General features: G+C 44.0%; 1 protein-coding gene across 1 annotated transcript in view; it reads right to left on the bottom strand.

Annotated features, from left to right (window-relative positions):
- The window catches only part of LOC132869092 (deleted in malignant brain tumors 1 protein-like), an 88,652-nt gene that overhangs the window by 22,172 nt on the left and 50,633 nt on the right, over positions 1-15,847 (bottom strand). The window contains exons 7-8 of the mRNA XM_060902444.1: positions 8,907-8,936; positions 3,254-3,568 (exon numbers count right to left, since the gene is read on the bottom strand). Coding sequence (XP_060758427.1) covers positions 3,254-3,568; positions 8,907-8,936 — 345 coding nt within the window. The remainder of the gene's footprint in view (positions 1-3,253; positions 3,569-8,906; positions 8,937-15,847) is intronic.

The following is a 15,847-nucleotide window of genomic DNA, read 5'->3' as shown; positions in this document are numbered from 1 at the left end:
CCAGCGGGCTTTTTCTGAGGTAAAGGCTGCACTGTGTGGGGGGCCACTTTTACACTCCCCTGACTTTTCTCTCCCCTTTATGTTACAGACGGATGCGTCGGACAGAGGGCTGGGGGCTGTTTTGTCCCAGGAGGTGGAGGGGGAGGACCGCCCAGTGTTGTATTGAGGTATTTCACCTGACGTCACAGGATGACGTGACACCCCGGTGTCCACCATTTTGGACGGCAAGCTAGCTAATGTCAACAACAGTAGCTAGTATGTTACTGTAGCAATATTTACGTTCAGTCATTTGGATGACTGTTAAAACCTTTCAGTCTCAAGTTTTTCCTTTACTGGATTTACTAGTTTACTGAGCTAGCGCGCGATGGCTCCCGGCTTGGCCGGCGAGCGCGCGATGGCTCCCGGCTTGGCCGGCGAGCGCGCGATGGCTCCCGGCTTGGCCGGCGAGCGCGCGATGGCTCCCGGCTTGGCCGGCGAGCGCGCGATGGCTCCCGGCATGGCCGGCGAGCGCGCGATGGCTCCCGGCATGGCCGGCGAGCGCGCGATGGCTCCCGGCATGGCCGGCGAGCGCGCGATGGCTCCCGGCATGGCCGGCGAGCGCGCGATGGCTCCCGGCATGGCCGGCGAGCGCGCGATGGCTCCCGGCTTGGCCGGCGAGCGCGCGATGGCTCCCGGCTTGCCCGAGCGCGCGATGGCTCCCCGCTTGCCCGAGCGCGCTAGCTCAGTAAACTAGTAAATCCAGTAAAGGAAAAACTTGAGACTGAAAGGTTTTAACAGTCATCCAAATGACTGAACGTAAACATTGCTACAGTAACATACCAGCTATGATGTTGTTGACATTAGCTAGTGCTAACAGCTAGTTGCTAATACACTGCTACAACTACACCGACCCTAATAATACAGTTCATGGTCATTGCCTGGTAACAGCAAATTTATAACGGGCCATGTCTCAACAGACTAAGAAGTTATTTCAATGACACTTAACATTTTGTTTATCCTGAGGATCGAAAGTAAATAAAAATGTGAACAAACCTTAGCTGTTGGCGACCACCGGCTCCAGGGACGACCCGCTGATGTAGGCATGTTACCCAGCCTGACACAAAATATTTGTAGGCATCCAAACTCTTATACGCTTTCAGATCAATACCTGTGTATGGCGATGGGTTTTTAACGACATAGGTATACAGATCATGTGGGCCGAAGTCAGGTAAAGACGAGGGCTTCGTGTACTTCCGTACGTCAGTGAACAATCCTGGTGGAAGCAGGTAAACGTCGTCCTCTAAGCCTGCTAACCTCAATTTCTGCAAATACCTCTCCCTCTGCTCGCCCTGTAAATGCCCTACGTCGCTGGATAGTGAAGGTGTTTTCTGCATCTCGCTCCTTTTTCTTTTATGTTTTTCGTTTGTCGCCTTCCTCGCATTCAAACTGATTCGAGCCATGCCGTCCAAAATGGCAGCATCACATGACTTGGTCACGTGAGTGAAATACCTCAATATCAGTAAGAAGCTGTCGGTGCATGAGGGGCGCTACAGCACCATCGAAAAGGAGTGCCTAGCGATCAAGTGGGCAGTCCTTGCCCTCCGTTACTACCTGCTGGGACGCCTTTTCACCCTCTGTTCGGATCACGCGCCCCTCCAGTGGCTCCACCACATGAAAGATGCCAACGTGCGGATCACCAGTTGGTATCTGGCACTCCAACCCTTCAACTTCAAGGTGATCCACAGGCCGGGGGCGCAGATGGTCGTGGCAGACTTCCTCTCCCGTCGGGGGGAGGGGGGTCAGCTGCAGGCCGGACGGCCGCCCGGCCTGAGTCGGGCGATGGGGGTATGTGGCAGCGGGGGCGTGGTCAAGCGTCGGTCTGTGACCGGAGGGCGGAGTCAGGGAAGGTAAGTGGCAGAATCACTGCACCTGAGGTTAATTAATGTTTGTGTGTCTTCCCCAGTGACCGCGCCCTATTTAAGGAGAGAGAGAGCAAGAGCAGAGGGAGCTCTCTCCCCAACCAGATGACTGGAGTGTGTGCATGCGTGTGTGTCTGAGAGAGTGAAAGTTTACTGAAAAGTAAAAATAAAAGCGTTCGTGAACTCAGTTCTGGCCTGCCGTCCTTCTGTGCTCCACCACCCCTCCATATGAACTGCTACAATAACAAAACATCTTTTCTTCTTGCTTTCTTTCTGTTACTGTAGTCGGTCTTTCATGTTTCATTCACACGCTCACATCCTCCATTTTTCTCTCCTGTTTCAAATTTGTATCCCACAATGCCATGCGTGAACGGGGAAAGCCCAAAATGTGATGCATGTCGTAGTATCTTGAATTGGGTCATGGTGAAGCAGGAAAGCATAGCGGAGAATTTATGACCATGTGGAGATAAATTCATTAATTGTTCTGTTTAAAAAAAAACCTAACAAAATTAGAAGTCTGTGATTCGAATTCAGTAGCTTTCGGTCACTAAACAAAAATAATTGGGTGTTGGGAAAATTCTTTTTATGACCTACACTTGAAAAATCTTAAAGGCAATACAGCTTTAATATCGGCTTCACCACTGCTGTGAAATAAATGTACAGTGTATTTTATTTTGAAACAGTTGTCTTGTGTTATTGTTACTGAGCCTTTCAGAGGCTACTGCATGGTTAAATCAATTAATTTTATTAAACCTACAACCAGAACAATTGTAAGTGTTGACCTGGCAAACTGCCCCAAATATTCTTATTTCAGATTATAGGCATGGTGCATAAATGAATTGAAAGGGAATTGTTCGCATCTTGTCAAAATGCTGCTATATTGCTGCCCACAGGATGAAAAAAAAAGCAGAAATAGGTATCGAAGGATGACAACGTACTGTTTTACTATGTAAAAAGATTCACCCTTCACATTTTCAACTGCCCAGTCAGTCACTTTATCCTGTTGCCTATCTACAGAGGTTGGCAAGCAAAACAAACCAGTGGGGTTTTTTTTTGGCATAACATATAAAATATATTAGCTCACGTAATCTATCCAGATGCCAAAATGATAGCCAGCGACTTCAACATGGTGGAATTTGTAGCTCTTGTTCCCCAGTTCTGAAACTCTGTATCCACTTAAGTTGATTGACATTTATTAAACTCTCTAAGGTGTCAACAGAATAATTGCACTAGACTTCTAAGGGTTTTTGTTTGTTTGTTTGTTTGTTTGTTTTACTAAGTGATAAAAGTTAATCAGTGCAAAAAGAAATATAATTCATAACACATTCATGACAAGGTGATGAGTTTTTCTGTACCTGAGCAAGTAACACCAGCATCTTCACCATGGCCACAGTTGTGTGATCCGAATCCATTATGAGGGCACTGTGTGATGCTGCTTTCACTTCCAGAACACTGAACATTATCCAGCCATATTGGGCCACTTCCCTGACCAAAGTGTGCACTTTGATGAGCAGTGACGGCATCACCACATCCAAACTGTCGACACACCACCCGTGCATCATTCATGTCCCAGTCGTCATCACACACTGTTCCCCACTGGCTATTATAATATACTTCCACTCTACCAGAGCAGGAGTGACTGCCACCAGCGAGTCGTGTGTTAGCGCCATCTAAGACAAACAACAAAACACGTTAGTGTTAATTAATCATGATGAATCTCATTACTATATTACAGCACTTGAACTACTATGTGTTAAGCTAACATTTCTGTCTTTCCTAATCGTTTCTAAAAAAAAAAAGTCAGGTCTTTTACAGAATGAACTAGAAAGGCACTCGGTAGAGTTCATACCTCCACCAAGCCACATATTTGGATTTGCATCAAAATCTGATCAATTGTTCCTTGGCCCATGGCTCACCTTTCTTCAAAATTTCATCAAAATCTGTTCACTACTTTGAGTTACATTGGGAAATGACAAACAAAACAGAGGCGAAAACGTAATCTCATCCAACAAAGTTGCCGTTGATAATAATGACTATTATTTGAATTAAGTAATTAAATGTTATACTGCATGTTAACACATTTTAAATCCAATTTCTTACTATTTTTAACCCACCACCTCCAGATTTGGATCAGGATTTTCTTAGCAATATATTATAAAAAAATTCATTTTTATGGACAATTAAAGCTACTTGAAAGAGGGAAAAGGAAAGTAAAGGGAGAGAAAGAAAGAAAAATATACAGATTAGAAAATTAATAAAAATTGCATTCAAAATAAAATACAAAAGAGAACTAAATAACAGCACAAATAAAAACAAAACAAAACAGGACAAAACATGAGAGACAAAAACTAAGAGGAGGAAGAATGGAATGAAATGAAAAGAATTAAAAACATTTTCAAAGAACAAAAACAAATCAGAAAACAGGTAAATCAGTGAATACAGTATAAACCTACCATTAAAGCAAAATGCAAAGTAAAATAAAAATTTCCAGCAGATTTTTACAAAAATATTTAGCTGCCTGTAAAGTTGATTTCATCTAGTCTGAAATATTACATTGAATATTCCAGCTTTTTATAACCTTTTTAAAAATTATTTTAGCTTCTGCTCACTCTTTTTTTCTACAGCTGGATGAGTCGACATCCCCATAGAGGAGATGAGTGAATAAATTAAATCAATAAGATTAGTCTATGCAAGACTTAAAGGTAGACTGCCTTTAAGATTTTAAGTGTGGGTCATAAAAATAATTTTCCCGACACCCAATTATTTTTGTTTAGTGGACTGAAAGTTCCTGAATTTGAATCACAGACTTCCAATTTTATTAGTTTTTTTTTAAACAGAACAATTAATGAATTTATCTCCACGTGGCCCTAAATTATCCACTATTTTTCCTGCTTCACCATGACCCAATTCAAGATACTACATCATGCATCACGTGGTGGGCTTTCCCCGTTCATGCAAGGCATTGTGGGATACAAATTTGAAACAGGAGAGAAAAATGGAGGACGTGAGTGTGCGAATGAAACGTGAAAGAGCAACTACAGTAACGGAAAGTGAGAAGAAAAGATGTTATATATGAAGGAAAGGAAACGCAGGACCAAACTAATAAATATGGGCGCTCAGCGAGCACCTCGGTGTGATCAGCTGTTCGTTTAGCGACAGAATGATGGAACTGTCAGTGCACGCTCAAAGGGAAACCTGTAGATGGCAGTAATGCAACACTGTGGATGCCAGCTGCTGTAAAACCCAAAAGAAGAAGAAGGTAAACCTGCGCATGTGCACACGGACTTCCTCTGTCTGCTTGACTGCGTGAAGCGAGCGATTTCATGCACATTATTTGCTTTAATCCCCTCAAATTAAATAACTTCCCAGCCACAGAATGGCCTGATATTTTTTTTAGATATTCCATAAATAAACATCTCACAATGACCACATTTCAGAGAGAACTAAATTTCACTGATTTTATGAAATCGAAAGGCCGCCTAGCTTTAATATGCATAAAAAATATAAAGTTGTAAAAAAAATATCAGTAAGCTGTTCCCCAAAGTATTGTAACCCCATTTAAAGAGTTCAGACAGTCAGGGTCTGTCACTAGTTGTAGATAAACTGTATATAAACAGACAGCTCTTTAAATATTCCAGCATTACTTCATGGCTTTTTGAAAGGGAAATTCAGCAGAGATGGATCAACTTGAATGAAATCCATGTCCATGTTTATGCCCAAGCCAATGCCAAGGTCAGAGTCTAAGTCAGAGTACAAACCCACATCCATGCCTGAGTCCATGCCCATGCTCAAGCCCATGTCTAGGCCTGAGTCCATGTCTGAGTCTATGCCTGAGCCCATGTTTAATGCCACACTCAAGCCCATATCTATGTCAGAGTCCACGCTCATGTCTATGCCTGAGCCCCTAGCCATCCTCTTGTCCATTTCCAAATTCAAGCCTGAAGCAAAGCCTCTACCTGTGTCCATGCTCCCATTCAAAGCCCGATCAGAACCCAAGCCTTCACCTAAGCCCAGTTTCCGGTGCCTCGTCCATCCCGAGCTAGAGTGGAGCTCTGAGGGAACCTCGTCCAGCACCAGGTCCTCATTCCCAGGGCCAACCAAGGACGATTTTAACTCTGGGAGGAAGCTCCTTGGGGGGAGGTTCTGTCACATCCACGTGCATTTGTGGTCTGAACTTGCAGAGTGCGCCTCAAGGACTAATTACTATGCACCTGTTCCTGATCAGAGCACAATCACAGCGTGCACTTATAAGGACTCTCTAAGCACACAGACTTTGTGAAGTATATGTGTTGTAACCGGCATCTCTTGGTTACCAAGCCTTGTATTGTTTTTACTTCTCTGGCTATCAGCTCTATTTTCCCTTTACCTCGAATCTGATTTATGATTGCCTCCATTACTCTGTTTGCACCTCAAAGGACCCTTGCTTGCTTCACAACCCTGCCCTTTTCTTATGGCTTTGTATTGTTTGCATGCCTATAAATAAACTCTTCTTCCACTTACATCTGTCTAACCACACCATTACTGACCAAAAAAAAACTCTTATGAATGAGTAGGTGTGATCAAACTTTTGACTGGTACTGTATACGCATCACTGAATTCAGATTATATTTCATTCTCTTCTTCACTGTGTAAAGATTTTCGAGCCATAACTGGTCACAGTTTTGGGATCTGCTGCATTCTACAGGTTTATACCACTTGTACTCCAGGCCTGGAGGATTACAAACGAAGATGATGACGATGATAGTGGTGAAGAACAGTCAGTCAATCTATTTGATATTTTTGTATTACTGTATTGCACAACATTTGTGTCTTGCTTTTTATTATACCATGTGCTTGCACAGTGTGTCAAAGTTAAAAATAGTTTTATCATAAAAGAAGATCTGAAAATGTCTTACTACAGTGTGATGTGCTTTGAGTACAGGAACTCATCTGTTTCCTGAAGGGAAGACCATTTATACACACTTTCATTCTGACTATTCTATTTGTATTCTCTAAACCAGGAGGTGTCTCCATCTGGTAAGAAGAGTTGAGACAAAGTGTGTCCAGATTTTCACTCTTTTCATGGGTTAAGAATTTTTTTTTCCTTGAATGAGGAGACATGGCCAAAACTATTGGTTCCCTTTCATTTTAAGTATTTGAAAAACATTTGAAATTATTCTGAAATGCTTTTCCATCCAAATAAAAAACTTGAATCAGTAGGGAAGAAGTTAGATGCTGCCCCTTACAGTAACCTCCTTCCTTTGGAGCCATGAAGCTGAACACTCCAGTAAGGTTTGTGTAGTTCAATATTTTATTCAACCAAAACTTGTATTTTCTCCTTCGCCTCCACCTCCATTTTATGGTGTAATGTACGCTGGGGAATTGGCGATTTGTTAGGAATTAAAGTCTGTAGGCTCAAGTTACCATATTGAATTATTTATTCAAATTAAATTCTGAAGAAAAAACATTTAAGGATTTTTTTTTTCCAAAATGTCCAGATGGGGAGAGTTGGGACAGTTCATCATGTTCTGGGTTTTTTCTTACGGTTTACAAATATAAAATAGTTTTAAAATGTTTGTTAAAAATGTGGGTGTGTCCCTGCATGAGGATGAATCTTCTTGAGGATGGAACTGTTTTGTGGAGTCAGGTTTCGGGTAAACTGACATTTTCTATTGCTGTACCAGCATTGTGTGTTCATACAGTTCATACGGGACAAGTTTACAAGATAATAAATAAAAATTAAACATGTAGAATCAAGCTAGGTATTTTATTTTTGTCCCATGTCTCCCCTCAATGTCTCAAAAATAATGAGAGAAAAAAATGAAGCCTGAAGGCCAATATATGTGACACTCTGAGAAACTATCTTGTGGTAAGAGGGTAGAGTAAATCCTGTCTAATGCAATATGAATGTGATGCAACCTGCAAAGAATTTCGCACAATCTACAAAAGCTGAAAACTCATCCCAAGTCTCCTCACCTGCCCTATAATAAATGTTAATCATTCCAGTGTACTGTTGAATAATTTCTCTATACAAATTCCTTTTCCTGGATTCATCCTATTTTAATTTCTTAATTTAAGCCTTGGTCATTGGTGTCAATTAACAGGATAAATAATAATACTTTAAAAAATTAAAGCTAGTCATGTTGAAGTAGCCGTTTAAGCCTTAGCCTAAGCACAAGTGTATTATATGGCTGAGAAAATCCATGTGTTATGGTCCAGAATGTCTGTTTGTGTTTACATGGAGCTCCTATCCGTCATTTAATACTTCCCAAAATCCCATTATCTGCCTGACAATAAAAACAACATGGCTGAATCCGGTAAGTGCCCAGCACAGCGAGATAATTCTCCTGTGAGCCAAAAACATAATGATAAGAAATGCAGTCAAGCTAGAATAAACAATGGCAGTGCCTTTCCAAGATGGAGTACTTTACTCCCTCCCGGTGAAGGAGATGAAGCTGGAAGTAGAACGAACAACATTTACAGATACATCCGTAAACACAATCTACGGTATATGAAGCTCTGAAGTGTTCAAATGACTTGCTTTACACATAGAATCAAGTAAATATGTTTTTATACCTTAGAGAGCCAGGTGAGACAATGCTTCATATGAACTACCTTCAATGACATGTATGTAATGCTACCTAACTCACATGCAGCTAATAATGTTCACACATAAGCATAAAAACACATTAGAGATCATTACAAAGAAAAACAACACAGCAGTGGCATTCTGATAAATCAGTATAAGATGAATTTATTGTATTTATAGTGTTGTAACGTGGTTTTTAAGCAGTTGCATGGCCAAGCGTACTTAATAAGGATGTCATGACTGGGATTGTTAATGCTAACTGTAGTTGAACTATGGAGGTTCTGGAGGTGTGGCTTTGCATGCACTTGCTTAAGGAGTGGAAAAAAAAAAGCATTTAAATGTTGCTGGACCCAACGACTTTACTGTTAGAGACCTAATCCTGAATAATTTTGAAGAATTTATTCAAATGCAAAAAAAAAAAAGAAAGAAAATGCACTTACCAGCCAGCAGTGAAGCGCTAAGAAGACTGACTATGGAGAGAAAACAAAGAGGAGGAATTTGATTAAACCAGTGATGCAAAATCTCAAAGCCGTCTTAAACTGAAATATAAATAAACCTCAGCTATATTTGAATATAATATATAGATTTAGGCACTGCCTAAAAGCAGAGCTCCCATCTGTTTCTGGGTTGTAGAATTTTCTTATATCATAGCCAGCCTCTTTTGTTTTATTTTTCTACCGTTATAGTTACTATACTGTTTCCTTATGTTGCACAAAATGTCGGGCGACAACAGTGACAAGTTACTCACTACTATACTGCCCCGACTACTACTCTACTTCACTAGTTGTTGGGTTTCCTGGGGTGGCAGGCACACACACACACACACACACACACACAGGACCGAAGCCATCAAAACACAACTCGATGGGTTACTCACTACTCAGCTGTTGGGTTTCCTGGGGTGGCAGGCGCACAGCCTCTTTTGTTTTATTTTTCTACCGTTATAGTTACTATACTGTTTCCTTATGTTGCACAAAATGTCGGGCGACAACAGTGACAAGTTACTCACTACTATACTGCCCTGACTACTACTCTACTTCACTAGTTGTTGGGTTTCCTGGGGTGGCAGGCACACACACACACACACACACACACACACACACACACACACACACAGGACCGAAACCATCAAAACACAACTCGATGGGTTACTCACTACTCAGCTGTTGGGTTTCCTGGGGTGGCAGGAGCACACACACACACACACACACAGGACCGAAACCATCAGAACACAACTCGATGGGTCAGTGCTTACAATAAGTCGCGGCCGATCGGCTCCGGCCACCATATCGGCCGCGACACCATATTGTCAGGGCCTTATAATCGGCCGTGACGATTTCAATGTCCAATTTTCAGAAAATCGGCAAGAATTTTAATATAAATAACTATCTATTTGGTGAAAAGGGCCATCATAACTATTTTCGTTCAATTCCGTATGTAATTTTATGAGTGATGATGTCATTTCCTCTGCCGGGCTAACCGGTGGTGCTCAAAAAAGAAAAACGACCGGCAGTTCGAGGTGCGCATTGATTTTGGGTAGATTTTGCGCAATTTCACGGGGTTTACGTATGTGTGATTCATCCTAAGACTGATACATTCCCCAAGAAGCATAAATCGAACAAAAGTTTGGAAATTCAGGAACAGTCGACCAGCAAATAGCCGGTCATTTTTTCTAGGCACCACTTGTACATAGCAGAAATGAAATCTCAGGTAACGAAAATGAAACTAAAATAAACATGTCCAAATTCGACAGTTCAAAGACAAGCACGCTCCCTACATTCAAAAAGTTCACGTTTTCTGACAACTTTGATGTTGATACGAGGGAAGTTGACGGCAAAGTGCTTCTGGAGAGAGTTTCCTGCAAGTTATGCAAGGCACATGCCGATTTTACGAAGAAATCTTTGCCAAGTGGAAAGGTGAAAGAGTCAGCAATGAGGTTCATAGATGGCATTACAGGAAGCATTAGCAAGCACCACAAGTTAGGACAGGGGCAATAAGAGGCTGGAAAAGTTAAAGGTACAAAAAAGGAACAGCTGGAGGACCAAATTGCAACTCATTAGGTCAATTGGCAATAGGTCATTAACATGACTGGGTATAAAAAGAGCATCTTGGAGTGGCAGCGGCTCTCAGAAGTAAAGATGGGAAGAGGATCACCAATCCCCCTAATTCTGCGCCGACAAATAGTGGAGCAATATCAGAAAGGAGTTCGACAGTGTAAAATTGCAAAGAGTTTGAACATATCATCATCTACAGTGCATAATATCATCAAAAGATTCAGAGAATCTGGAAGAATCTCTGTGCGTAAGGGTCAAGGCCGGAAAACCATACTGGGTGCCCGTGATCTTCGGGCCCTTAGACGGCACTACATCACATACAGGCATGCTTCTGTATTGGAAATCACAAAATGGGCTCAGGAATATTTCCAGAGAACATTATCTGGGAACACAATTCACCGTGCCATCCGCCGTTGCCAGCTAAAACTCTATAGTGATGCTTCACTCATTCCTAGACTGTAAAAGTAAGAAAAAGATGAGAATGGTTTCTTTTGTTTTAACTTCTTGAGCATGTTCTTCATGAAAATGTGGGGCTACCACTTCCTTTCAAGGGAGTCCAAAGTTTGAATGTTGGTGGAAAACTAACATGTATACATATCATGCATATTGTGTATATATTGAAGCCAATTATTTTGACTTATTCACTGAAGTGCTCAGGATGCATGAATTTCAACTTTTGATTACTCCAAAACAAAAAAGAATACATCTCCAATTTTTGGATATATTGTAGGTAACTTACTAGGGTACAAAATCAACCTTGTCTGGCCCGCTTGTCACGTGACCTTTTTTGTCAATTTCAAGGTCAAAATATAGGTCAAAGGGTCATCACCCCTAAAATGCTCCAAATGTTGCAAATAAGGGCATATTTGGATTCCTTTGGCTCTCAGCTTTCCAATGATACCTCATTTGTCTCAATCGGGCTGCTAGTTCAGGAGTTATGACCCCTGTTATTTTGGCAGCCACGCCCTTTTTTCGCAAAAATCGCGAAAAAACGGCGCCCCCTATCTCCAAAACCGTTGGTCGCATGGACCTAAAATTTTACATGTGGACTTTATGGGTCAAACCCGACATGTACCCCAAATTTCATGTAAATCTAGAGACTTGGGGTTTAGGTCATTGGGTGATTTGAAGCAGATTGACCCAACTTTGGTTGCCAACAATAAGGTTTTCTTCTCTAATCCAAAATAGTGCAAAAGTTACCAAACAAATTTTCCACATCTTAAAGAACACAAAAATACAATTCTAAATAACACTACTTCAAGTACACAGAACAGACTTTTATTTTGTTTTGTCTGTTGTGCAAAAGTGTCACTGACTAATTGAACAATATATTTTTAAGAGAGAAGCACTTACAGTACACTTAGCATCTTTTCAGTAAAAAACAACAATAACAAAAAGCAGCATATTTCAAATTAAAATCACAAGCTGCAACACTGAACTTTAGTGTTTACTCCAGTTCACTTGCTTCCCAAGTTCCCAAACTCTTTTATAGGTTGTTAGCCAGAAACACAAGCTTGTCCACAGTCTCTGGCTTTAATGCAGACCAGTGGCATGTGACAATGTTGCCACCAGTGCTAAATGCCCTCTCTGAAGGGGCACTGGTGGCAGGAATGCAAAGATATTTTTTGCGAGGTTTGCCACCCTTGGGAAATTAGCCTGGTGCAGCTTCCACCACTCTAGTGGGTTAGCTTCTCCGTCAACTTCCACTGACTGCAGGTAGCTTTTTATCTCCACTTCAATGGCATCTCTATCAGAGAGAGCAGCTGGGCCAGGCTGAGTGGATGCTTTTTTGAAAAAAACTGCCCAGACTTCGTTTCACCTTCTTTGCCTCTCTCTCCACAGCTCCACCAGCACCTCCACCAGTGCTTGTTTGTGGGGGTGACTCTGTGGCAGGTATAGCTTCAGCTTGCTTCTCAAGCAGTGCTTGAATTTCTGCTGCTGCTCTGGTCTTGATGTAGTGCTTTCTGTCATCAGCTATGTAGGAGTCTTTAAAGCGTGGATCAGCAAAGGACGCCATGTCCAACAGGACATTGGTAGCAGGGTCAGAGTATTTATCATTAAGATACTGGAGGATGGCCGTCTTCATTTGTTTTGTCAGGTCTGTGTCATCATCAGAGTGAGGAAGAACTGTATTGTTCAGTAGATGGAGCACAGGTTTGAGGTATGACACACTGACATACTCCTTCCCAGACAGTGCATCGGTGAACTCCATTAGAGGGCTGAGGGTCTTGTTCACAGATTCCCAAACATCAATGTCCTGCCAAGTAGGTACCAGATGTCTGGTCTTTTTATCTGTTTTCAGGACCTGTGATATGGCCTTCTCCTGTTCAAGAACCCGCTCTATCATTTGTTCTTGTGACCCCCACCTTGTTGGTGTTCCGGTGATGAGCCTGTGAGGAGGCAGGTGTAGGTCAGCCTGGGCAGCAGCCAATTCTCTCTTCCTTTTCCATGTATATGAAAAAGCACTCACGATCTTTTTACACACGCCAACAGCTCGCTCCACACGAGGATCTTTCACACTTTTCTCTGTTAACAAAGATAAAGGTTATTCATTTAGTTTCACCTACAGAGCATCAGACATCTCTTCAACAAAACATAAAAATACTATACAGTTATCTAATAACAGATTAAATTAATGAATCTGAATAATTTTACACCATGGAGGTGTGAAACTTAAAATTATCTTTATCAGTGTCCACATTGTGAATCACCGTAGGAGGCTGACTGACACACACACACACACACACACACACACACACACACACACACTATTGAAAATTGGAAATGCAAATTATAGTATATAATGTTACACTTTAACCTACCAATGGCGAGATGCAGCCTGTGGCCGAAGCATTGCAGTCTTCTCCAGTCATTTAGCGTCACTACCTTCACCACATTTGCGCCGTTGTCGGTGGTAATACAGACTTGGGATTCTTCCCTGAGGCCCCATGACTCCTCCAGCGCATCCTTTAATCCTTCTGCTATTGCCTCACCCGTATGGTCATTAGGGAAATACGAAGACTGCAAGCACCTGCTGGCCAGTTTCCACTCATCTGTTATGTAATGAATCGTGAGGCTGATATAAGGCTCCATTGTGCGACTCGACCACAGGTCGACAAAAGGTCTTTTGTCCTCATTGCTTGGGCCAGATCAAACCATTAAACAAGCTTAAATTATTCTTACTCTTGCCACATACAGGATTTTTTTTCAAAACTGACGATATTCAGTTCAAACACCATTAAAAGTAATTTCAGGAATAGATCTCTTGTGTGATGTGTAATTCACCCTCTCATTTAAATATGGCGGAAATGTTTCGGCGAGTGCTTTGCGCATCACGGACCTCGGTGATTTTAAAATGCTGCTCCGGCCCTGATCATCTCTGCCCTTTTTCCCCTGAGCAGCAGGGTTTGAAACTCCAGCTATATGCCACCACATAGTGCACTTGTCAGTCGTCAGCAACTTTGTTGCTTCGTTCATTAACCGCAGGTTACCGTATCACTGATTTTATCTGAGACGTTAAGGAACGTTCTAAACAATTCTAACATGTTGTCAGAATGTTTATGCAGGTGCTCATGGGAGTTGTAGGCGCGTAATATTACATTGAAATTAGGGCTGTGCGATATGGGAAAAAATGAACATCCCGATACATTTTCTCCATTTCACGATATACGATTGTGGCAGTGGGGGTGTGGTCAAGCGCCGGTCTGTGACAGGAGGGCGGAGTCAGGGAAGGTAAGTGGCAGAATCACTACACCTGAGAGCAATTAACCGTGGTGTTTGTGTGTCTTCCCAGTGACCGCGCCCGATTTAAAGAGGGAGAGCTGAGAGCAGAGGAGAGCTGATCCCTGAACGAGACGCTAGTGCGTGTGTGTCTCTCTGTGTATTGAAAGTATACAGATTGTTAGACTGAAAAGTTTGGCAATAAAGCCGCTATTTACCCCTGATCTCTGTCCTGCCGTCCTCTGTGCTCCACCCACACGTAGGGAACGTTACAGTGGTGCCGAAACCCGGGAACCAGAGTGGAGCACCAACCAACCAGCCCCATGGAATCCTCCCCGTTCGCCGACCTGGTCCACGCCCTCGCCACGGCCCAGCAAAGCCAGCACCAGGCGCTCGTCACACTCCGGAAGGAACAAGAGCGGCACTTCGAAGCCCTGGTGCTGGCCCAGCAGGAAGACCGCGAGGCGTTCCAGCACCTCCGCGCGTCGGCGGGGTCCACCAGCGCTCCGGCCGCGGGCCCGTCTCCCCTCACCATCACCAAGATGGGCCCGCAGGACGACCCCGAGGCGTTCATCACGCTGTTTAAACAGATTGCGGAAGCCTCGGGGTGGCCGATGGAGCAGCGCGTGGCGCGCCTCCTCCCCCTCCTACTGGGAGAGGCACAGCTGGCCGCGCTACAGCTCCCCGCCGACCGCCGGCTGGCCTACGCAGACCTCCGCCGGGCCGTCCTCCAGCGCGTGGGGTGCACGCCGGAGCAACAGCGCCAGCGTTTCCGCGCTCTACGATTGGAGGAAGTCGGCCGGCTGTTCGCGTTCGGCCAGCAGCTCCGGGACGCCTGCTGGCGGTGGTTGAGGGCCAACGACCGTAACGCCGAGGGGATCATCGACCAGGTGGTGCTGGAACAATTCATCACCCGCTTACCAGCAGGAACCACAGAGTGGGTCCAGTGCCACCGCCCGGCGTCGCTGGATCAGGCAGTCGAGCTGGCGGAGGATCATTTTGCGGCTGTTCCGGTGGCAGGACAGCAGACGACGTCGACCTTTCTCTCCTCTTCTCTCTCTCTCTCTCCCTCTCCTCCTGTGTCCCGTCCTCGCCCCATTCCCCCACCGCAGAGACGGGGGCCGGCTCCACCCCAGCCGGCCCGCCGCATCCGCAGTGCCCTCCCGTTTCTCCCTTCTGTGTCTGTCTCTCCCCCCCCTCAGGTGAGTGAGCCCCAGAACACCGGTGCAGAAGGAAAGCCCGGGCCGGTTTGCTGGCATTGCGGGGAGCCGGGCTACCTTCAACAACAGTGCATGGCAATGGAAGTGGGCGCGGTGGTTCGGATCCCCGACGCGCCAGAGGCCGCCCTCGATCGGGCCGGAGCGTATCGCATACCGGTGAGTATCCAAGAGGCTACATATCAGGTGTTGGTGGATTCGGGTTGTAATCAGACCTCAATTCGCCAAAGCCTGGTGCAAAACGAGGCATTGGGGGAAGCACAGGGGGTGAAGGTGTTGTGTGTGCACAGGGATGTTCACAGCTACCCTTTGGTGTCAGTCCACATTTTCTTCAGAGGGGAAAAATTTATAGTGAAGGCAGTGGTTAATCCTTGCCTTACCCACTCTTTG

The sequence above is a fragment of the Neoarius graeffei genome, chromosome 20 (assembly GCF_027579695.1).
Source record: "Neoarius graeffei isolate fNeoGra1 chromosome 20, fNeoGra1.pri, whole genome shotgun sequence".
NCBI lineage: Eukaryota > Metazoa > Chordata > Actinopteri > Siluriformes > Ariidae > Neoarius > Neoarius graeffei.
The sequence above is the reverse complement of the archived record's forward strand: the minus strand, read 5'-3'. Positions and strand labels throughout refer to the sequence as shown.